This window comes from Argopecten irradians, chromosome 7 (genome assembly GCF_041381155.1).
Source record: "Argopecten irradians isolate NY chromosome 7, Ai_NY, whole genome shotgun sequence".
NCBI lineage: Eukaryota > Metazoa > Mollusca > Bivalvia > Pectinida > Pectinidae > Argopecten > Argopecten irradians.
The window spans coordinates 31460697-31485031 of record NC_091140.1 but is presented as its reverse complement, the minus strand read 5'-3'; the positions used below and the strand labels follow the sequence as shown (position 1 = coordinate 31485031).

The following is a 24335-nucleotide window of genomic DNA, read 5'->3' as shown; positions in this document are numbered from 1 at the left end:
GTCACAACCGTGTTGGTTTCGGCGAGTAAACATAGACGTGCTTTGTCTATCTCATCGACAATAGTGCATCCCTGGGTACAGAACGAACCTATGATATAAATCACTAGTGCAGAGATTATTGTAAATCGAATTATAATATTTTCTGTCCCAATATAATTTTATGAATTGTAAATTTATACCTGTCAGTGTTCAAATGAAAAGAATAAAAAAATTCAAAAGGACAGACGTTAGAAGACGAAGTGTGTCTATGGTGATATATTTTTGCAATGGTGCTATTTCAGGACGAGTTATGTTAGCGTAGCTTTGCCGAGATGATCTTGTCGACAAGTCGAGTTATGACTTATTGAGATGTCGAGACATCAAGGGAGGTCGGTTTTTTCCTGGAATGTCGACTTACCTTAAAACTATGACATTATGTTAGCCAATTGCGATAATAAAACACGATTTTCCAAAATGATGATTTCTAGAAATTGTGTTATATCTCGTCTTACTGACATTGATATCTCAAAAGGTCATATTATAACTCCACTGGTCGACACAATTATCTCACAAGTCAATTTACCGTAACTTGACCTAAAGTAATATGAAGATAAAAATACGCCATCATATAGTTCCTTGTTACATAAAGAATGACTTCGGTTCAAGACCTGTAACCTTTGGGGCTTTAATATAATGTCATTTTTTTTCTTTGTCTTCTTGAGATTATCTGTTGAGTTTTAGTTTTAACATGAGACGTCATAAGTACATGTATCTACTTAACAAGGAGGAAGTAACAATGATGCTGACCTTTTGTTAAATGTTAATACCTTTCAAGGGTAATCGGATAATGCATGTAAAAGTATATGTAACCAAATAGGTATCCTGGGAGAGTAAAATAGTGGGTTGAAACGAGAAGTATCGCACCCTGAATAGGATATTCCACATGTAGATTTATTGTTCAGGAAATATAACATTTTGCCCTGTTGTGCGTAGTTATTTTTCATCATTAAACATTTCTACATGTACATTTACTATACACATGAATCAGCAATATTGAGATTATTACTGAATTTTGCTATCATTAATAGTGTATAACGGCGATAATGACCAATGCTTGTATTTTTCCGCCCCTAAGTAACATATTTCACTCCAGGTAGAGGATAGTATATGTCCACCAATAATGATCGTTGTGTTCATACTTTTAATACCCATACTCTTATGACTATAATGAGCGATGAAATGTTGATCCACAAATACTGCAGATCAGGAAGTAACAACTATACTTACATTTTGTAAATGTTAATAACTTTCAAAGGTAATCGGGCAATCTACGTATATAAAATTATCGTTAAGCTAATTTAATTAATACCGGGGAGTGTAAGATAGTGGATTGAAACGAAACGCTTCACAACCAAAAAAGTATACCTCACTCGAGGCAGAAAATATATGGCGACCAATCAAAGTTGAATTGACGTAGTCTGGTATTGTTTTTGTAACCATTATTTGTTTGATCAACAACTACCCAGCAATCAGGAAGTGATGTCCCTGTTGGCATTATGTGAAAGTTAATATGTTCTAAGGGTAAAAGAACATAGTATATAAAACTATGATTTTATTTGATTTGTTACGCTCGTTTCTATTGGTTCGAAGTGTGAGGTTGTGTTTCATAGTTTGAACGAAATGTACATCGAGTACTAAAAAGTCATATGAGGGAAATTGTAGGATTTTTTTTACTTAGATATTTTTTTTTTTTTTTTTTTTTTTTTTTTTAAGGTTTCAAAATCGATTTTATTCCCCAGCAAATTTGAGGGATGCCAGGGTTGGGACCCTGGGTTCATCCCTCTTACAACATATAGCCTCTCACAGGAGGTCTCTTTCACTCCTTTTACTCGATCGCTTTCATTCATCACATTTGATTTGCTCCATTCATTCTCCAAACTCATTCATACAAATACAAATATACAGTAGATATATAACTTTAAATTAAGTGAAAGGGTTTCTCTTGTATTCATACATGTAATCATTTATATTATTTATGTTATGTCACCTATTTGTTAATTATGACATCATATTTTTTAAAATTCTTGTGGCATAAAGTTGAGCACAAATATATATCTACAAATTTAAAATAAGTGAGAGATTTCTCTGTTATTCATACAGGTAATCATTTATATATATGCTATGTCACATATTCCTTGATTTTGATATCACAATTGTTAAAATTTTAGTGACATAGAACTGAGCACTGAAAAAGAATCAGACAAGTTTGTAACATTTGTAGATAGGATCAATTGATACAACTGCTTACATGTATGTGTACAAGAGACGCTAGGTACAGTATCAATCATCAATTGGGAACCTCAAAAAATACATATATGTATGGCACACTTACATTATGAACTACATGACTTTAGACATTACGAAAAACAAACAAAAAGCAAACAAAAACAAACACTACATATATATCCATAGCACTCGACATATGTGCAACTAAAACAATTGTTCCATTTCTCATTTTCCTATACCAGCACACATATATTACATGTATTTATACATATACTTGTTCGCACTGTTGTGCCCTAATACAGACTTAACACATACATGTATAAATTTTTCACAATAGCAGTAACTCATTATTTATCTTCAGCAGCAACATGACCCATAAAAGTCCATTGTGTTTCCACAAGGGTCAGTTGAAACTGGTTAATAAAAATTAAGAAGTAAAACAATTCTGCATATGCAATCTTGGGAAATTAAATTAACTCATATACATATATTCACACATACCATATATACATACATGCATTGTATATGTGTAATTTTAATAAAAGCCAATGAATTAATCCTTATAAGATTTCATACATAAGAAGGTTCATATATATCATAAGCACATTTTCTTTAGATATTAGATATTTAGATATTTATATTTATATTTATTTAGATATTTTTTTACAATTTGTTGGCTAGGGTAGTATGAGATATTGACCTTCTTGAAGAGCTAATTTTGTTGTAATCATAATTGGTACATAGATAGTTCCACATATGTCACATGTATAGGAGACAACAAAACAACAACAAAATAACACAAACATAAACAACACCTTTTTTAGCACAAGAAAAATATCTAGTTGCCCATAATATAAAAAAAAAACAAATGTTTGTTTTTCAGATATTTTTTATTTAAAAAAAAATTTAAAAAATAATAATAAAGTAGTTAAATAGTTAAGGGGAACCATTTTTGGGTTAAATTCATTAACAGTGTTATTTTCAGTGGCCACTATTTTTTCAATTTGTTTTATTTTACAAAACTGTTTCTTACAGCTCTCAAAATTTGGTTGGGTCTTCCTGAAGCGACAGTTATAAATATGGTATTTGATTATTAATATCAAATGATTAATAACAGGTGGTCCGTTTTCACAAATAAATAGTATATCTCTTATTCCCAAATCTTCACCTACCGTATGAATGTTGTTTTGGCTTATATTATTTAACCAACTTTTGAATTCTTTCCATATTTTGTCTACTTTGCCACAATAAAACAGTAAGTGTTCAATAGTCTCTGGAGAGTTCTTACAGAAGGTACATAAATCATTATCAATTACATTAATTTGGTGTAAAAAAGTATTTGTAGTTAGAATTCTATGGAGAATTTTATATTGTAGATTTTGAATTCTTGTATCCATAGTCATATTAAAACTAAGTGTATAAATTTTCCTCCAGTCTAATTCCTCATTTGGGTCTATATGAAGTTTTCCAATCCATTTGTGTTGCTTTTCAATAGGGAAGTGTTTATAACTTCTCAGAAGAGATTTATATACATATTTCAAATCTGTTAATTTCAAAATATTCTGAAATAAGTTTATAATTACATTGTTACCTGTTGCATTTTCTCTTCTCACCTTATCTAATTTATCTTTAGGTATCTTACCCACTAATGAGAAATACTGCAAAAAATTTAGCTGATTACATTTTATTTTAATATCATTAAAAGATAGGAATTCTAAGTTGTTATTTAAAATATCTTTCACTGTTGTAATCCCTTCTCTTTCATATAAAATAAATTGTCTAAAGAGTGGCACAGGAACATAGTTAAGAAGATCAGTTTCAAGAATAGGGGATAAATCATTACCTTTGTATTCTGCCCATGCTAGTGTAACATCTTTCCAAAACTTATTTGTAATATTCTTTGCTATTTCTTCAAGTTTCTCTTTCCCTAAGTTCCACATCCTTTCACCTCCAAACTTATTAAAAGTTCTCTTGGCTAGAGATTGCCAATCCCCATCTTCATTATAAATTCTTTTAATCCACTTAATTTTTAAATATTTCATAAAACTTTCAATGTGAATCATCCTTAATCCACCCTCCTCATAATCCAGAATCAGAGTGTTACGTTTTATTTTATCAGGTTTATATCCCCATATGAATCTATAGAACACTGCGTTGATTTCATTTAACCATTTTCTATCCGGATTCGGCAGAGTATAGAGAAGATGGGTTATAAGAGGTAGTGCAAATGTTTTGATTATGGTGATTTTCCCCAACAGAGTAAGGTTTCTTTTAGACCACATTCCAAGAAGTCTTTTGATTTTGGAAAGCTTTTCTTTATAGTTAATTTCAATGATATCTGACAGATTGAGTGAAAACTGGACCCCTAACACTTTAAAATTTTCAGAAGACCAATTAAACTGATGCTCAGGACACAGGATCTCATCAGAGTATCTTTTATTTCCTATCCATATGAGCTGACATTTATGTATATTTAAATTTAGACCTGAGGCTAGATAAAAGTTATTAAACTCTGTTATTGTACTCGATAATGATCTAGGAGAACCATCTAGGAATAAAAAGGCATCATCTGCATATTGACCAATTAGATGTTCTTGCTCATTTATTTTAACACCTTTGATATTAATATTTTGTTTTAATTGTATAGACAGAATTTCCATACCGATCAGAAACAAGTACGGTGATAGGGGATCCCCCTGTCGACAGCCGCGTTGTACTTCAAAAAAGGATGAAAAATGTCCATTATTGACTATTCTGCTTTTTGCATTATGATATAGAATATGTATCCATTTCATTAAAGACTCACCAAAATTGAAGGATTTTAAGGATCTTTGAATAAAACTCCATTCAATTGAATCAAATGCTTTCTCAAAGTCTGCTAATAGCAAAAGACCAGACATATTTCTTTCTTCTAATTCATGCATAACATCATATATTAATTTGATATTTTCACCTATAAACCTGCCTTTCATAAAACCCTTCTGTGTATTACTTATTATTGATGGTAAAACATTTTTAATGCGATTAGCTATTGCTGTCGAGGCTATTTTATAATCTGTGTTTAATAAAGTAATGGGTCTCCAGTTTTTTATTAATCTTCTATCTTTTGACTCTTTAGGTATACAAGTTATAACCCCTTGATTTTGAAAATCTGATAAAGTTCCAGTATTATATGCATAATTTATAGCTCTACACACAAACAATTTCAAATCCTTCCAAAAAAATTTATAAAATTCACTACTGAAACCATCCGATCCTGGACTTCTTCCATTTTTCATATTTTTTAGAGCTTTACTACATTCATCAATCTTAATTTGACCTTCACAGCTTTCTTTATCGGATTCGTGTATTTTTTTTCCATGCTCAAATAGAGGAGATTCATTATTGCCAACGTTTCTAGTGGAGTAAAGTTGTTCAAAAAAATATTTCTCCTCTTCTAATATTTCTGTGTCATCTGTTATAGTTTCTCCACTTGGTTTTATCAATTCCTTTATGGTTTTATTTGTATAATTTTGTTTTTCAAGATTGCAAAAAAAATCAGATCCCTTTTCTCCTTTCTCATGCCATGCAACTTTCGATCTCATAATTATACCTTCAATTTTATCTTTTCTCAATTCTGATAATGCATTATTTTCTCTTTCTAAATCTTCATATAGTTTGGGAGAAGGATGGTGATTTATGGAATTTTCCAATTTCTGAATTCTATCTGCAATAATTTTTTCCTTCTTTTTCTTTTCCCTTGCTGATTTAATGGAATAATCTATTGTAAGACTTCTAATTTTCATTTTAATTATTTCAAACATCATCTGATCATTCACACTTAATTCTATTTGATCTAATATTTCACAATCACCTATTTTAAATTCATTTATTGTATCTTTAAAGCCGCATAATCCGTATCTTTCAGGGTCCGTAAATCAACAAAAGAAAATTAGGGTACATATATTATAAAAAGTTATCAACTTTCCCCTAATTACACACCCAAAAAGTCCCGAGTTCAAAAGAAATTAATGATTAAAAATTCGATATCCAGAGTGTTTGAATATGCATTTTCAATCGTAGACGATCACGTGACTCTCCAGACCAAACGAAATGGCGTGCCCAGTCAAAAGTGTGTCGTTCATGTTAGCAGGAACTTCTACGGAAGAACTTGTTACTTATCATGAACAAGTGAATGTTTTGTTATGTGATGAAGTTAAAGAGTCCCCCAGAACAATATATATACATTATCGTCGTGTAAACAATACTTCCATTCGGTCATTTTGAGTGTTTACAATACGGCGATCGGTTGACTATGCTTTGCCTAATTTCCGGGGGCCACCGGAGGGATTTTTGTGGGAACGGTATTTAAACTTCGTATAAAATACGTGTTGCGATACCATACATCGTACTAGACAAGATAATAAATTGTACAAAAATGTACCAGATATATAAATAATGGTATTGATAAATAATGAAATAGACAAGACACATCGTACTATATAGAGATGAAAATGGTTATCTACATGAAAATCTCTGGTGATATTTTTAAAAATAAATATCTCAGACGATATTTGACTTGCCTTGGATAACCATATAACTTGTTTTATAAAGGTCCAAATGAAATATAATAATAAATCAAGTAAAATAAGCACGGAGAGCAAACTTGACATAATATGCATTTTCGTTCAGTGTCATATGTACTGTGTATACTGTACATGTATTAGTTAAAAAATCACCATGTACCGCCATAAACGAGTATAAAACTTAATACATGTTATTGTATGTATATTTCTGATATTTATGTTGGAAAAGCTCCATGTTCGTTAAAAACATGATGATAAATTTCTGGTGAAACTATAAACATTTGGTTGATTACAGAAAATTAAAAAAAAAATAAAAGAAAGAATGGGGTTGAGGTTGCAATAAGGCGGTTTAATGTGTGTTAAAAGTTCTGAATGTCTGACAAGCAATTATGTATATGCTTTCTGTGTAGATAATGAAGACAGTTCCCTTGGTTAAATTTGTGATGTACATGTACATTATAGCTTGCCAATGAACCATATAGCTACCATATAATATGATGTCCAGCCGTGAATTTGCCTCTGAATCAAATGAATCAGAAACATGTATAATGAAAGACCTATGTGTTTCTTATACAATCATATTCATGCACAAATAGCACATTCATATACATTGTATAGTGTACATGTACACATATTGTGCATTGAATTTTAAGTCAATAAAAAAAATGACTGGAGTTCAAAATAGCATCCAGTAGTAAATAAGCTGACCATAGCATGTGATTCTCATGTCATCAGAGTAATTGCAGTAAAAGTCATTTTTAGTATGTATATAGTCTAACCTGGTGGAAAATCTAACTTTTTTAGTTGTATTTTGTTAGTTTATTTTTATATATTTAAGCAATTCTAATTCCTTTAGTGTGATCTTGCTCCAAACACTAAGTGAAGTTGCTAAGAGCTTGTACATGTAGACCTTGATTGACCTGGACTAATTAGAAGTTATTGTCAGTCTATTCCTTTCTAATTCAATCAAAACTTTGCAACTTAAAATAGTCAATAATGAATAATGCAATTTAACAACATGCATCACAGGCTATTATCTCTACAGATATATGGATATTCTTATATATATGTGCAATCTTTGTATTACACAACAAGATTTTTTTATTACACATAGGGATATATGTATATCTATAGAGCCAAAATCCTGAGATTTGACACTGACTTTTGACCCAAATAACCTTTGATCTAGCTCCAGTCTTGTTTGCTATTTATTTTCTGTATTTGAACATTTCTAAAATGAACACTACATAATTAAACAACTCAGACAAATGACATATATTATTTAAATTGGTTTATTGTTCATAAATTGGAATTACATCCTTGTCCCATATAAATTATTAAAAAGTTATACATACTAGGTATGTAAACATGCAATAATCATTACTATTCCTTTTTTCATTTGTGTGAAGAAGAAATAAATAATTTGAAAATATCTTGGTGATAATAGTAAAGAATTATGCTAGGTTTGTTCTGTCCTTCCTTCTTGAAAATAATTTCTTTCTGGTTCATAATGGGTACATTACAAACAGACTTTATTTTTTACTGTCAGTTTTGATCTCAGAGATACATGTAGTTGTTTTTCCCTTTTATTTTTGGGCGAGCTGCCATCACATCTTGCACTTCTGTCATCTGGTTGAAGGTCCCATACATTCTATAAAGAAAATATGGAGTAAATGTCAGTTATGTACATAGATAAATACTGTATACATGTATGCATGTACATAATCTTTCAGTGTAAGCCTACATGTAAAACAAACTAGTTCCAATTGTTTTCTGTCAAACAAAAAATTATAACAATTACACATTTTTTGAACACGTTTATCAAAATCAAACCTCACTAGATACTAAGTTAGTCATTTCAGTAAATTAATTCTTGAATTACAGGGGTCTAGGCATTTTCATGTGAAGAATAATGGTACTAATTAGTGCCAGAATTTATGTAGCCTAAATGTATTGGACATAATATATAATACATATTTTAAAAAGTCAATTACTATTCTTTACTTACACCACTTATGATGTATTGGTGTGAATTTTATATCATTAAGACCAGCAGATAGGATAACGAGTACGTGACTAAGTGACTGTAAGTCTAAAAAAATACAATCTTACATATACGAGCACTGATGAAGTAAGTTTGAAAGTGGCTTCTTTAATACAGTAATATCAATAGCATACAGTAAAAGGATATATATCACTGATATACATAAATACACAAATAGATATCGGAAAAGATAACACTCCTGACGCTGTAAGCCTGTAACAGTAGCTACATGTATACATCGTACATGTATAACACTGAAGAATGCGATCATCTTTTAAATTAAGTAAACGCGTATAATACGACTCTATTAATGCTTCTGTTGTAATCCAAGATTAAATCTGTTATATGTTCCCCAATTTATCAACACTTTTCCTGATTTCTAATCTCTATTTTACTATGCATGGTACCAATTCCAAAAAGCGACCAAACACTTATAGAATATAACTGTTACCCCTTCGGGGCCCCACTCACCTTATAGAGACGAAGAGAAGTCAGTTTATGTGGTTTTGGTAGATCATTCACAAATCACAGTTGTTGTCATAGCTCGAATTCGTTTCCATGTAATATTCGCAGCAATTCACAACATTTCTTAGTTTAGATAATTTCGTTATTCACTTCAAATCAGCAGTTGATTCTAAGCCGGCGAGCTTTCACTGCAAAGCTCGCTCCATTGCGGTAAACAACTTTTATTTCCGGACATGCGCAAAGTAGCATTTCTAAGCTTTGGAGGCGTTAACTTTTGACTTTCTGTCGGACCGCGCATAAGTCTGAAATAAAATTTTGTATATTTATATCTTTGGACCTCTTAACTTTCTAGACTTGTAATTTGGGGAAAGTTCATAACTTTTTAGGGCTATTACACCATATCTTGTCATTGTTTGTTTTACGGACCCTGAAAGATACGGATCATGCGGCTTTAATGCATTGGTTTGCAAGATCAACCCATTCTTTGTCTCTTAGAAGATTACAGTTAAATTTCCAGTATCCCCTTCCCCTTGTGTTATTTTCTTTTCTGCAAGTCAAAAATATACAACTATGATCCGTTCTATAGCCTGGTGAAATATCAGAGTCTGTAACAATATCAAAGATATCATGTGAGATTAAAAAATAGTCTAGGCGACTTTGTTTTACTGGGTTTTTTCTGCGCCAAGTAAAGATTCTTTTGTCTGGATTTTGTATTCGCCAAACATCACACATATTTAAATCTTCCATATTTTCTCTTATAGAGTCCCTACTATGTTTATGACTATCCTGTATGATGTTGTATGTATCCATATCCATATCATTTACCACATTCCAATCTCCTCCCATAATCATTTTAGTATTTGAATATTGCCTTGTTAGTCGGAATATCATATTGTAAAAACATGGCATATCATTATTTGGTCCATACAAATTTGTTAGAGTAAGTCTAGTTCCATTTATTGAGATATCTAAAATGATGTATCTACCATTGGGGTCAATATCTTTGTCATGGATATCTATATCTATATTTTCCCCAAAAAAAACTGCAACGCCTGCACTCGAAGTATTGCCATGACTAAAAATGCATTTCCTACCCCACTCATCCTCCCATAATGTTTCAATTTCTTTGCAGCTGTGAGTTTCTTGTAAAAAAATACTTAGATATTAGTGCGACTAAACTGAGTTCGATTTCATGTAATAATGAGAAAAAAAGCACAAATATTGATATCTACTTAGAACATCAGTGAGTTATTTGATTTAAATATCAGCATTATTCTCAATATCTTTTGGGTTTATGAACTTATAGGCAAAAAAAAAAAAAAAAAAAAAAACAGAAGGAAAATCTTTGAAGCTTCTATGAAGAAATATACCTGAATGATAATGTAATTCCATTGAAATATAAAACTTAAATGTGACTAAAGTTTGATTTTATATTTAATATTTCCATTATTACAGCAACCCTCTACAGATCTACAACAGAATTTGATGTTGCTATCTATATCGTAGCTATGATGATTCAAGTGAAACTTTTGAAGTGAAAAGGTATGCGACTTTCTACAAACTAAAAGCATGAAATGACATATGTTCAAAATGATCGTCATATGAGAATTTCTCAAACTTCTACAAATCATTGAAGTTTTTCACAATGTTACACATTTTCAAACTTAGCCACTTGTTAAAAAGGATATTTGGGGATTCTCTAAAATGTCATTTTTTATTTAGGTACTGGAGATAATCTCTTGAATTTAAGTTTCATCATGAGATGTTATAGATTGTAACTAACGATCAACCAGGGAGTACAATTGTGGCATTGAGGTTGACAGTTTGGTAAATGTTAATACTCTCCAAGAGGAATCGGGTAATGTATATAAAAGTATATGTAACCAAATTTAATACAAAGAGAGAGAGTAAAATAGTGGTTTAAAACGAAAGATATCGCACTATAAGTAACATATGTCACCCGAGGTAGATACATTGTTCAGGAAGTAGAATATTTTACTCTGACATGCACTCTGACTTTTTTTTTCATCATTAAACATTTCTACTTTAACTATACAAATGAAATCAGCAATATTGACTTCGATCCTAAATGCTAGGACAGTGATAGTAGTTTGAAACGAGAGGAATAATATTCTATGTCGTATAATTCCACTCGAAGTAAAGATCATTGCCTTCAGAAAGTATGATATTTTGCTCTCATATGCGTTGTTAGTTCTTAACATCAAACATTTCTGTTTTTACTATACACATGAAATCAGCAATATTGTGTTTATTTCTTATTTATGTCTTCATTAAAAGTGTATAACAGAGATAATAAAAAATAATTGTGTTTCTTTTCGTTCTAACACAAGCATTAGAGTAAATGAATTTCCTTTAACGTTCTTTACTCTTACTCATAATCTCCATTTGTTGACCAGTTGTGGGGTTATGAAGATATATTGATCTGTAGACATGGCATTAACCTGGGGAAATGTAACATCCGAAGACAAATAAACCTTCATATCACCCTTTTAACGACTTCAAAAATATTTTTTTTATTTTGTGATTTGAAGAAATTAAATGTCGTTAGTATGTTAGTGTCCTATCAATAAGGATATAATGTAGGTTTGTTAAGGACGTACATAGTTTATAAGGTGGAGGAAAGCCGGAGTAACGGAAAAAAAACTCTGACATTGGCAATTGGTCAGTACTGATATTTTGATCGGCGGTACTTTGACTTCCTCTATTTCATCTGCAATTAACTGATACGTGCAAATATTAATATGTAATTTCATAAGAAACGGATCAGGCTCAGACTTCACAAGGCACTTTTTTCAGAAGGGTAATTGACAACTGGGCCCGGCACCATAAAACTATTCTCAGACATGTTTTTTACTCAAGTATATGATTTAACATAGACTTGAGTAAAAAATCTGTCTGAGAAAGTTTTATGGTGCCGGGCCCTGGAACTCGCTACCAAATAATGTAGTAGTTACCTACCCTTTACAACCATTTGCGCAATTTATCGTTCAAATTTTATCCTAGTTTTTATGACGCTGCGCATCCACACATTGCAAATGTAAATTAGCGACTAGCTAACAATGGCGTCAAGACAAAGGTACAAAGATAACAAAGGTGACAATATTTCATATACAAAAATGTATTTCAATTTTCGATATATTAAAAAAGACATTATTTACAATGTGAAAAGAAATCGTCAGTGTAAATTAATACATTTTGTTTTACTTATATTTTTACTTAACACAAAATGGTATGTCCGTTATTGTTTTTAGTTTCGGTGGTCGATTTCTTTTAACACTCAGCCCTAGATAGTCGATACACAGGAACGTTTAACCTTTGTTTTGAACAAAAAATATTTGATTATTTTCCTGCTCGCAGATGCGAGATACCAACAAATTTTGCAATTATCACGGACCAAACTGTCAACGTCGTGGTTGTATTGATTCCGCTGTCGATAGTAACCGACAGCCATACCGCTAGCACTGTCTTATGAAGTTGTTACAGAAATGTCGCATATTCTAGTATAGGACGTTGGAAGGTCGTCATTGAAATAGGATTACAAGGACATGTTTAACTGTAGATTCCACACAATACATATTAATTACGTTTTTGTTTTTATTTTTATGTTTTATGATGAACAGAACAACAATGAGCCATCCTAGACATTCAAGGAGCCAACGACTGTTATATATACTCAATCAAATATAATACCAATGAAACGTACAAAATTGTATATTTAAAGGGGCATATTTAATCAGATATGGATAAAAGACCATGTTCTCCACAAGAACAAGCGTCTGTCACTTATGTCATCGTCAACAGGAATGTAGGTCGCATTGTTCTTATTACAAATCAGTATAGGATTAGTTCAAAATTATATATTATATGTGGTTGGTGGGGCGTGGTGGTTAAGGATTTTCCAACTTTCCACGCTTACAAATATAGATCATTGGGGTTGTAAGTAATTTCATACTTTCCGTAAAGCCCATACTTTTAATATTGTATACGTTGTATCACATTGCCCGATTTATGGTGGCTGATTACGGCCATCTAGTACTGTCGTCTCTTCGCCTTGTTACGGTCAACCGAGATCTAATAGATAAAATGCCGTCTTGTCACGTTTTCAAAACACAACGAAATGACAATATTTTGTTATTTTTCTGAAAAGATGTCCTGTTTTTCGGACATTACACTTACCCTAGATATCGGTAAAACGGGACTACATTTGGAACCTTTTTGCCCATTCCTCTGAATTGTTTTACTCGCTTACCTTTTCCTTACACTTTACATCTAACTTGATAACGCCTTACTTTTGACTTTGAGTCAGAAGTTTCGATGTTGTCAACTGATAAGGACAGGGCATACTCTACAAAAGTGAAAGTTTCAGCCCCAGCCATCTTAACGATCTCAAACGGAGTGGAACAACTAGGCGGTATAATGGGATTGTGTTGGGTGTGCTTTTCGGTATCTTTGACAACATCACGGGCAAACACTAGAATTACAAAATTGTGAATATTTGTTTCTATTACAAGGCGGAAACACGAACATTCCGCAGTCTCTCAAATCATTCACATGACCCCCCCCCCCCCCCAAAAAAAAAATGACTCCAGCTGTTAAAAGGACATTTAGCAAAATGTAAACTGCTATATTTTCGCAAGATACTAAATTTCCGTAATTTCATGAGAAAGAGCCAACGCGAATATAAATATTTCGAGAATTACTATATAAACCGTACATAGGATTGCCAGTAAGAGCTCTTCGTCGCTAATTCATGTATAACAAAAACGCGAAACGCGAATATTGTATACACGAAAATAAAACGATTTAACCTTTAAAATATGAAATCAAAGTATTACTTTCCGTCATTTCCATTGAGAGTGCGAACGCGAGTACAAATATTTTGCGAATAACATAATAATAACTGTATAAAACGTATATGAAAGCACGATTGCCAGTAAGACCCTTTCATCGCTAATTTATGTATAACAAAAACGGGAGATAGTGTATTCACGAAAATTAATTGGTCAACAGTAATAAACCAAGCACTCATTGATGGTGCCACAATCAATAGCTAGCCATGGGAACTGATGACTCTGTGATATACTGTTACAGACTTCCCAATGTGCCTTTTGAACAACCATTTACGTCAGACTAAAGAATACGATGTATTATATATATCCGTTACTTATTTTGGAAACAATAATTTTACCTTAAGCTATGAATTGTGGCCTTCCTGCTATTCTTAGACAGAACAGGAAGTAATTACGAGAGTTGTTGACCGGTAGTCGATTGTTGTTAGCCGGAGAGCACGTAAACACGGATTACGATTCTGGGCATGTGACCGTGAGTTGGTCAATAAATTTGGTGGCCTCGTGCTAAATACTGACAAAAGCGAGCGTCGGGTCACGTGTAATTATATTACAACCAACTGAAACATCATACATTGTCTGTCAGTATCGACGAAATCCCTTATACGGATTAGGAAACTAAGGTCTGTGTTTGTTTTCATTTATTTATGTATTTTTGCTACTTGTTGAAATCTAATTATAAGTCAGCCTGAGAAAAAAACATTGTGTATTATAATTACGGTCATGGTCGGTCGGATCAAAAGCTTCGCCAGACAGCTCGAAATCCTGTAAGTGATACATATTTTAGATCCAGTGGTTTAACATGTCTCAAACAATATATTATGATATACGAAAAACATGTAAGACGTTTTTCGCTATTGGCAATTGGGAGGCATATTATGCTAATTCAAACAGATTTGATTAAAGAAACCCTCAGATGGTTACTTAAAGTGAATAGTCGGGCAAAGAAAACCAGTTTAAATGCGTTCATTGGCCTTCCAAAAGTTCTCACACATTAATACGACGGTCAAGTTCTGCTTAGTTTCCCAGTTCTGACCATTAAAGTAAAGAAAATTTGAAAACATTGAAAGCGAGGCTGCGTGGAAATGTAACCACGGACATAGTGAGCCGGGAGGACGTTTTAGAATTTCCATACTTTAAATTAATTTCTTCGTACGCAGACAGATTTTGACGAGAGATTTTATTTTTTCATTGCATAAGAAATTACACTGGATACATTCACACCATTTTTACCGACTTTAGCCATCCTTGCCCGACTGTTCACTTTAACTCCTCTTATCTGTCATTGCTCATTTTATAAATATTTCCTTTTTTAACACCTGAATCATGTTTTATACTGGCGTTGTATTTACTAAAGAGTCATAGTGGATAATATCTAAAACCTTGTCCAAAGTGTTGATGCTAGCTTAGTGTAAGACAGTAAGACAATGCCAGGTAGATTATGTAAAAAAATGCATCAGGAGAGCAGACAATATAGAGGTCGGGCCGGGACCGAACAAAGGACCCTCCGAACACCAGCAAGATACACTGCCGATTGAGTTACCTGGTCACCGCTACATTCTTCCCTACATTAACTTAGTCTTCGCCCTGAAGACACAGCAACTCACAAATGTATCCCCTACCAAGCGTACTCCAAATGCTTGTAATAGGGTTTATGTAACAAGAAGGTGTGCAACTGGAGAGGAGAAGATGTGGTGTTTCGAACCAAGAACCCTCCAAATGTTAACTAATTGAGCTACTAGGTAGTCGATGATCAACTCAGTCCAATTTCAGTACAAAATCACCTACCTGATATACCCTGGTACGTCCACCATTCCGACCAAAGCTCGCCAGGAACTGTAAGATAAAAACAAAGATTATAGATAGAGTGCCAACATAAGACAACGCTAAAACCAAACCACACATCCGATAGTGGGATATTTCATGTTCAAAAAGTAGTCCATGAGGATAGTCATATATATTTATACATATGTATAAGCAGATGCCTTTTCTGTAAGTAGTGCGTCTAAAACTGACAACAATTCATTTAATCATGATTGTGCTTAATTCAGACACGCCCTATACTGTTTTCTAGTCGATACCTCAGCGAGGCCACTTCTTTTCACTGCAAATGTGTGTGATTTGTAATAAATATGATAATGGCTATGAGTTATCTGTAAAATGTATAGAATGAATTATCGCAATTAGATAAATCAATGATTGATTAATAAATCAAATAAATTACCTCCATAACAATTGCACGTTAATGACGTCACTATAATTATCAACCCAGGTCATAGAAGAAGTATGAGCACCCGCAGTACGTGTATGACATCACAAAGATTTAAATATCAATTGCAGCTTTGTCTCAAAAATTAAAAACATAAACGATGCCATTATCAAAACAGCGATAGAAAATAACCATTTCCAAATCAATAAATTCTATCATTATACAATAATTTTGGTGTCAAACGAGTGGAAACACTAGAGCAGAGATGATATTAATCCTAAAAGAAGAAATACAATCCGACCCGTGGGATTTATTAGATGTTTTTTTATTGGCAACGTAACAATCACAATTCTGTCAGTGGCGCTTAACTTTTTCGGAGTTCTATAAATTAGAATTTCAGTTCAGAAATGCTTGGCCTTTTTTTTACTCTCTCTTGGTAATTGAAATAATTCATTCTAAATTAACAATTTCCTTGTAGTTCCCTTGCTGTTGTCCTTGTAATAACCTTAAAGTGTAATTTTAAATGACTTTCAATTGGATTTCATTCTTATTGCATAATTTCTAGATATCAACATTTGAATTATATAGGTGTGATTTGTATCATTAGTAAAGTAACCACAGAAGATCAAAATTGGCTGATTTAATCATTTCTACCTATAGATACAATGTATCTATCAGCTTCAACTATGGCTAACAAATGTAAGGACTTGCCTGCCACTGTGTATTTATTCACTTGTCTGTGATGTTCTGCCTTATGAAAGCATATGAATTTCTCTATTTGAATGGGGAAAACATACACGGAATCAGTTATTTTGTCCTAACTTAATCACTTTTTGTTGCTATGTGATGTTCCATCCATATATTTCATGATGCTGTCAGTTGCTATACAATATACATTGATCATTTAATTGCCCTTGGATTCGTTGGGATCACTTTACTTTACCGACTTCTTACGTCTTTAAAAAACTGATAGGAAATGATCTTCAATTTTTAAATCCATGAATGATAAATTTGTTTTGAAATGAAAATCGCGAAATTTAGTAACTGCGAAAGATATTTGTTTTACAGTGTTTCTAAATACAGTTGTTTCAACAATGGTCAGTATTACAGTGTATAAAAATATATTCCTTGATCTAGAAAGACATTTTCGGAAAATTATCCAACTTCGTTACATTTCTTATACTTTATAGATTTTATTAAAGTGAGAACTAGATGAATTAGTATACCACCACCAGTTATAAACACGATTTCATGCTTTTATATGAATAATCCCAAATGAAAAATATAATAAACAAAACAAATATAGCAAAAAAAAACTCATTTTGAACAAGCTAAAATTGAACAGTGAAGTTATACTCGGTACTAGAAAAAAAAACACCGAAAAGTTTCACGAAATAACTGTGCACTAAAAGGTCAAACGTTATGTTACCATAAACATAAAAAATAAAAGCACATAGGGCAGAATACGAAATTTTCGGTTTCAATAAAACAGAGAAATGTATTCTGAATTTCCCTAGATGACAATAATTCTACCTTTAAAACAGTATACGAAACAACAAGCATATAACCAGAGCTGTATCATAAAGCTTTTGAAATATATGTAAAGGTGTTAAAGTATCTATCCATTATGTTACGTACACCTTCTAATTACTTTCTTATTTAAACTTTCCTGAATAATAAGTGTCCTTACGTCAAAGGTTCCGATTTAATACACAATAGTTTGTCTTTTCACAAAATGCATTTATTGTCGTTTTATTTGTAACGCTGATAAGGTTGTTGGACGACTAGAGAGAAACACTTTTATTATACATGTACATACATTTATTGAATTATGTACAATTTTAGTACGTAAGTATGACTCTATATTGTACTTTTAGGAAATTAACGTCTGTTTCTCTGGAACAAACATTCGCAATGTATGATTCTCTAATGGCGCTGGATAAACTGGACAGACAGGACGAGATATCCGTCTGTCAGGTGGGGTTTTTTTCAGAGTCTAGCACCAAAATTTTAGGTCCATACAATCTAAAGTGGTAGGGATATTTTTTCTGATGGCACTTAAATACAAGGTTTTTTATATTTCAGACTACAATGCAATGAGTAAATGAAAAAATAATTCAATCGGCACTATGTCAGTAATTTACATCCACAAGATTATATAGCATTGCGACAAATGAATTGATAATGGCATTGCTATGATTTCTGTGAACAAACTAAGGCTCCATCATATAGTTACTGGTGCATATATTACGTTTTCAGATAATTTTTATCGGACGTGTCACACATTTATAATGTTTTACAAAATTACGAGTTAGACTGTTGTTCATGAGGAAGATAGAAAAAATACAAATATTTCAAACAAAAATATTTTACCATTTAGGGAAACGTCGGTGTATACACGTGAAGACGTGATATGATAGAATCAATTTTTGCAAATTTTATCTATTTTCTTGCAACATACTTGAGTCTGCCAAATCCGCTTCCTGTTTAGCCGTGCATATGTAAAACAGCGTTATAATAAAAGGCTGGTATATGTCGATATAAATAGGTTACTGGTAATGCTTCAGTCTCATATATTAGAATTAAGGGTTGGAACACACAGAACGAGTTTGACAGCACGACATCGGAGAAGAAGTTATGGCTCAATCTAATCCACTTCTACATCAAATATGCCAGATTTGGCTCTGATACAACAGGCATTGTTTTAAAAGGCGATACTTGATAGCAGGTAACAACGTTATGCGGAATGTTTTCTGAAAACAAGAACATCACAGCAAGGCATTCATCTCAAGTAAAAATATTGTTTTGTGTTCATGAATAATTTTGTAATAGACGAAATTAACGATACATACTGTGAACTACTTAATTTTCACGTAAACCATATTTTGCGTCATAGTTAAATTTACACTTTATGATAACGTTTTGTAGGATTATTCTGTATTTGGTTAACGCGAAAATCTGTACCACATAAGGTAGTATACCATACAAGGTGAATGATGTCGATCAAAACTGGATTAGTCCAATCGACAAAGACTTTACACTGAATGCGTTTTTCTTTGACTCATCTTTACAATATGCAATAAAATAGTAAGATAGAAATTACAATAGCAACGTCCTGATTATCAAATGTTAATAATATACACGTGTCTCACATTTTTTTGATCATTTATCATTTTTTACGTTAAATATATGTTTCTTTTTAATACAATGAACCTAAATTACGGAGATTGTTTCAAATTATTGATTTGACACGAAACAATTTTCTGTTTGAGAGCAAGTTATACAGAAAAAAGTTCTGGAAAAAATATGAAAGTAAATGTCATAACAAAAAAATGAAAAATACGATATTACTAGGTTAGATAGATTAAAATTGAAGGAATTCCGATGACAGTCACACTATTTTCCAATTATGTAGTTGCACTAAAGAGTGAAAACATATCTCTGAAAATATGTTTTAATATTTATCAGTGAATTGTAAATAGGGCGTAAAACTAAGCAAACCATTATTAATTAACAAGGATGAGACTCATTAATAACAATTACAATCTGGTTTCCAAGTAGCTATGTAAATGTTTTGTTAAATAAAAGAAAATCTTTATATACATGGCTTAATGCTATAGCGTTTTGTCATTTACATATACATGTAGATTGCACGCGAATAATTATCATTTACCGCTACTGATTCAAACATAATAAATCAAATAAATCGTAATCTTTGTGACCTTGAGCCATGCATTTCGATTCATTACTAATCAGATACCATATATATGATAATATAAATAGGAAAGAACGTGACCGAAAATTACAAGTAGAGTAACCCATGTTACATAAAAGGAGGGCTATATCGCTATCGTGACCCAATGACATCGATACATTTGAACTTCTGAAAATCAAAATTATGGAGCATGCGCATAAACAATAAAATTAACTTCTTGGGACCAATAAAATGAGACTACTCAACAAGCTATCAAATTATCCAATGATAGCGGAGGTGCTAGTCAGAAGCATGACCGGGGCACCAATAAACCAGCGACCACTCCGGCCCACATCAAAGTACTGAGGAGCAGATAAGTATGAGGTGGACGCCTCTCCCGAGATATGGAGATAGAAGTGACAAAATCCTGTCTTGTCTACGAGGTCCTTAAATGCATTGGACCTTCTAAAAGCACAAAACAACGGCACCCACCTTTCGCCAGGTTTCCGGACTGAGACTTCCATATACCGAGTAGGGGATAAAAATGACATAAAATCTAGCAGACTCTATAGTTATTTAGATAAATCTGTAGAAGGATGGCATCCCCCTGATCCCTGACAACAGGCAAGTTCAGACAATATACATTTATTTTCTAGATCGCGATATACACCGGGCCGTCGAGTCGTAATTCAGTGTGGAATCACGTGACGTAACAGAAACAGATAATTGTAAGGAACAGAGAACCTGCTTAAGCGTTTATCTGATTCAGACGTCATAAACTTTGGCAAATGGAAAATGGATCTGCGTAGCTCTGACGCTTATCATGGTAAACCATATGTATCTTGATTTTCTTGTTACTCCTCTCGCGGCGCTAACACTGCCACCATATCTGGTACATCAACGGAAAACATGGTTAACACAGATTCATCTGTGATTTACAATCCCTAAGATAGATATAAAACCACTGTAACAGATGTATATTAAATAGAGTTCTCTGATACCATCGCTAACGTACACAAATACACTACTTTTAATAGTCTTTGACAAATATAAAGCTGTTACCACAAATGTGGATTAAAATAGTTGCAGTCCTCTGTCGATACTTTGGAATTCTTGTGTTCACGACTAACAGTGCTCAACACTCACATCAACGTGCCTAAACAAACTATGGCTTTATTCTTTCACACGAATGGATTGAACGTTAATTAAATATCAGTTGTCATGTGTCAATGCATTTAAACTCGTGTGGCTATCGACGACATTTTAATTAAAAACAGATAAATCACACTTGCCGACTGGTTCCTAAGGAAAGTACTTGACTATGACAGTGTGGTAGCTGTCCCTAGACAAAAGATTGCCTCGGTACATTTGTACTGCTTTGTGGTGCTCACATGGTGTTAAGTTAAATGACTTTTCTGTGTAATTCACTTTGACGTATCTCTTTGTTCTTTTAAGTCCACTGAACATTGAGTAATCTATGTCTAGTCGACCTTTTCCCGAAGACCTGCTGCTGTTCTAGCGATTCCATGGTACGACTGAAATGCTGCCTTCAGCTTGCACAGAGTGTCATTTAATTACCCATAAGCTCAAAAAATTTCTCGAAACATCTGTTAAATTTGGAACAGCATTACAAATTACCTCTGCAAATATGATTCTTTCGGCATAGACGCAGTGTGGACGAATTTCTCAATATTCTTTGCAAAATCTTAAATTTCATACAACTACAGATTTGATTCCTTATACCTAACGCTGGTCATTAATCGATAAAGAAGATCCGATGTAAAGATTTATTCGAAGTACACTGGCGCCCGGTATAAGAGTCTCAGTAGAATTAATAGTACTTTTAACAAACTGCATATACGATCTAAGCCACACGATCTTTAAACCTAGGTTCAAATAAAAGAACTTGTTTTGTCCGTAGCAAATTAATTATTTACTTATTCCCCAAGACAATGTAACCTAATATAGAAAACCACTGTTTCTGTTCTGGTACGTACAGTTACAGTAAATACAGTAAACCGAACCGGCGACAGTATTTAATGGCGACTGTATTTCATGGCGACAGTATTTCATGGCAACTGTATTTCATGGCGACTGTATTTCACGGCGACTGTATTTCACGGCGACAGTATTTCACGGCGACTGTATTTCATGGCGACTGTATTTCACGGCGACAGTATTTCATCGCGACTGTGTATTTCATGGCGACTAAGTTTTTCACGGCGATTGTGATTTTCACGGCGACTGTGTTTTTTACGGCGACTGTATTTCGCGTTTTCGAAACAAACAACTTTTTCGCGGCGTTTTCACTTCGCGTTTCCGAGTCAAACAACATATCTCGACGATTTAATTTGGCGGTTTAAACTCATTTCGTTCTTCTATTCATAAGAACATTTTTCACAGTGATGCATTTCTACAATTTGTATATGTCCTCGAAATTCGCGAAAATACATCGCTTGCGAAAATGATTGGTCGTAAAAGGCGACTAAATTTAGGATCTTGTCTTTTCTCCCTAACTGACTTTATCTTTCCTAATGCCTTCCTTGGCACCGCCTCACTTTTGGCCTTGCGTTGAGCGTTCGCCCCTGTGAGGAAGGCTCTGGGTTCTGTCCCCTGGCCGGGACACACCAAAGTCTATAAAAGTGGTAGTTTCTGCTCCTGCTTAGCGCTCAGCAAACGGGGAGTGGGACGACTGGTTCGCCCGTTGTCAGTATAATGTGACCGGGTGGGGTGTGTTGCTTGGTGTCTTCGGCGGCATGCTTCAGTGATATAGCACTATAAAAAGGGCAATAGTTCCACTATACAAGAAGACATAACATGAATTTACCGCAGTCTCCCAAAACACGCACCTCGCACAACATACACGCAACACACCGCATACATGGGAGGCCGTCCTTACATGACCATAGCTGTTAATAGGACGTTAATTAATCAAACAAACAAACAAACAAAAAGATTATACTAACTGTTAATATCAACATCAATTATTATAGGAACGCAGATATCTTAAAAAGAAATGTGAAATGCATGTACGTGTACTTTAGAGTAAATAATGTTTTAGAATTATTATTACACCTTCAAATATTGATTCACACATTAAAACTTATTTCAAATGTTTGAGTAAGATTATAAATCTATTAATACCAAAAACGGTGAATTGATGAAATTATTTTGCTATACTTTAAAAACTTTAGCGTTAAAATTTCCTGGTGAATGTTAAACCTAAAGGCTAACAATTTCAATGAACTACTAACACGAGTTCTTAAGGGCCAGTCTCAAGATGAAAAAGTCTTAATTCTATAATAGTCTTACGTAAACCAATCACAGATGACGTTTTAAAATTGAGTTACTTTATTTTGGCAATAAAAAAAAACGTTTGTTACATGATCACGCAACCTGGAATAGCCATGCAAGGTATTTCTACCTTTTACAAATCATTAAAGTTGCACTCATACAACACATTAAACCCATGGAGGAACATTAAAAGATCGCTTCTGCATGTCACTAATATGGGCATTCCATTTTTACAAATTTCATTTCCTATGCGCGTAGGAGATGTGACGTTTTCATTACATTTTTTAATAAATCTCATATAAATAAATTATGAATTGTGGAAGCTATGTCAACAATGACAAGATCGTACTCTAAATCCAGAACAACGCTATTATTGACATGACAGAAGGAGGAAATGGGTCACGTTCATTGCTCGGTTTTGAGGCGACAGGTTATGCGTTGCCACATGATTAATACGGATATACTTTTATTTTCTGTTTAACTTCTTTTGTTATCAGGATGCATTTTAATGCAATTTAATGTTTGGTATGCTGTGTTATTCTTCTGACATCACAATTTTAGTTCCTGGGAATGACGTATGCAAACCTAAGAAAGATACGAATTTGGCAGTTTTAGTACTTCCGTGTGATCAATCGTGTTCATTTAAATACTGAAGAGCAATTTTGGTGCTGATATTTGTTTTCTGTCTTTTGTTAACCATTAGAGGTCATTGCTCATACAACATGAGGCTTTGATTATTGCTTTTATGGGCCCATATGACATTTACATAACTATATTGTTATTGGAATGTAATTATTGACCTTTAGGTTACTAGTCATGGTATTTATTTGTATATGTACATTTAGATTTTTTTCGAAGCAAATATATCAGAAGAGGAATCTTCTAATTCATTTATTAAAATGTGAGAAAAAAAGATAATGATGTAATTACA

General features: G+C 33.0%; 1 protein-coding gene and 1 long non-coding RNA gene across 2 annotated transcripts in view; both read right to left on the bottom strand.

The window, feature by feature from the left end:
- LOC138328143 (carbonic anhydrase-related protein 10-like) overlaps positions 1-24335 on the bottom strand; it is a 124126-nt gene that overhangs the window by 47468 nt on the left and 52323 nt on the right. Inside the window, exon 2 of the mRNA XM_069274793.1 lies at positions 15996-16043. Within this exon, the coding sequence (XP_069130894.1) occupies positions 15996-16043 (48 nt within the window). The remainder of the gene's footprint in view (positions 1-15995; positions 16044-24335) is intronic.
- LOC138328142 (uncharacterized) lies at positions 8109-9792 on the bottom strand. Its single transcript, XR_011209172.1, has 2 exons — positions 9346-9792; positions 8109-8481 (listed from the first exon to the last, which is right to left on the bottom strand). It is a non-coding gene; the product is annotated as an uncharacterized lncRNA (long non-coding RNA).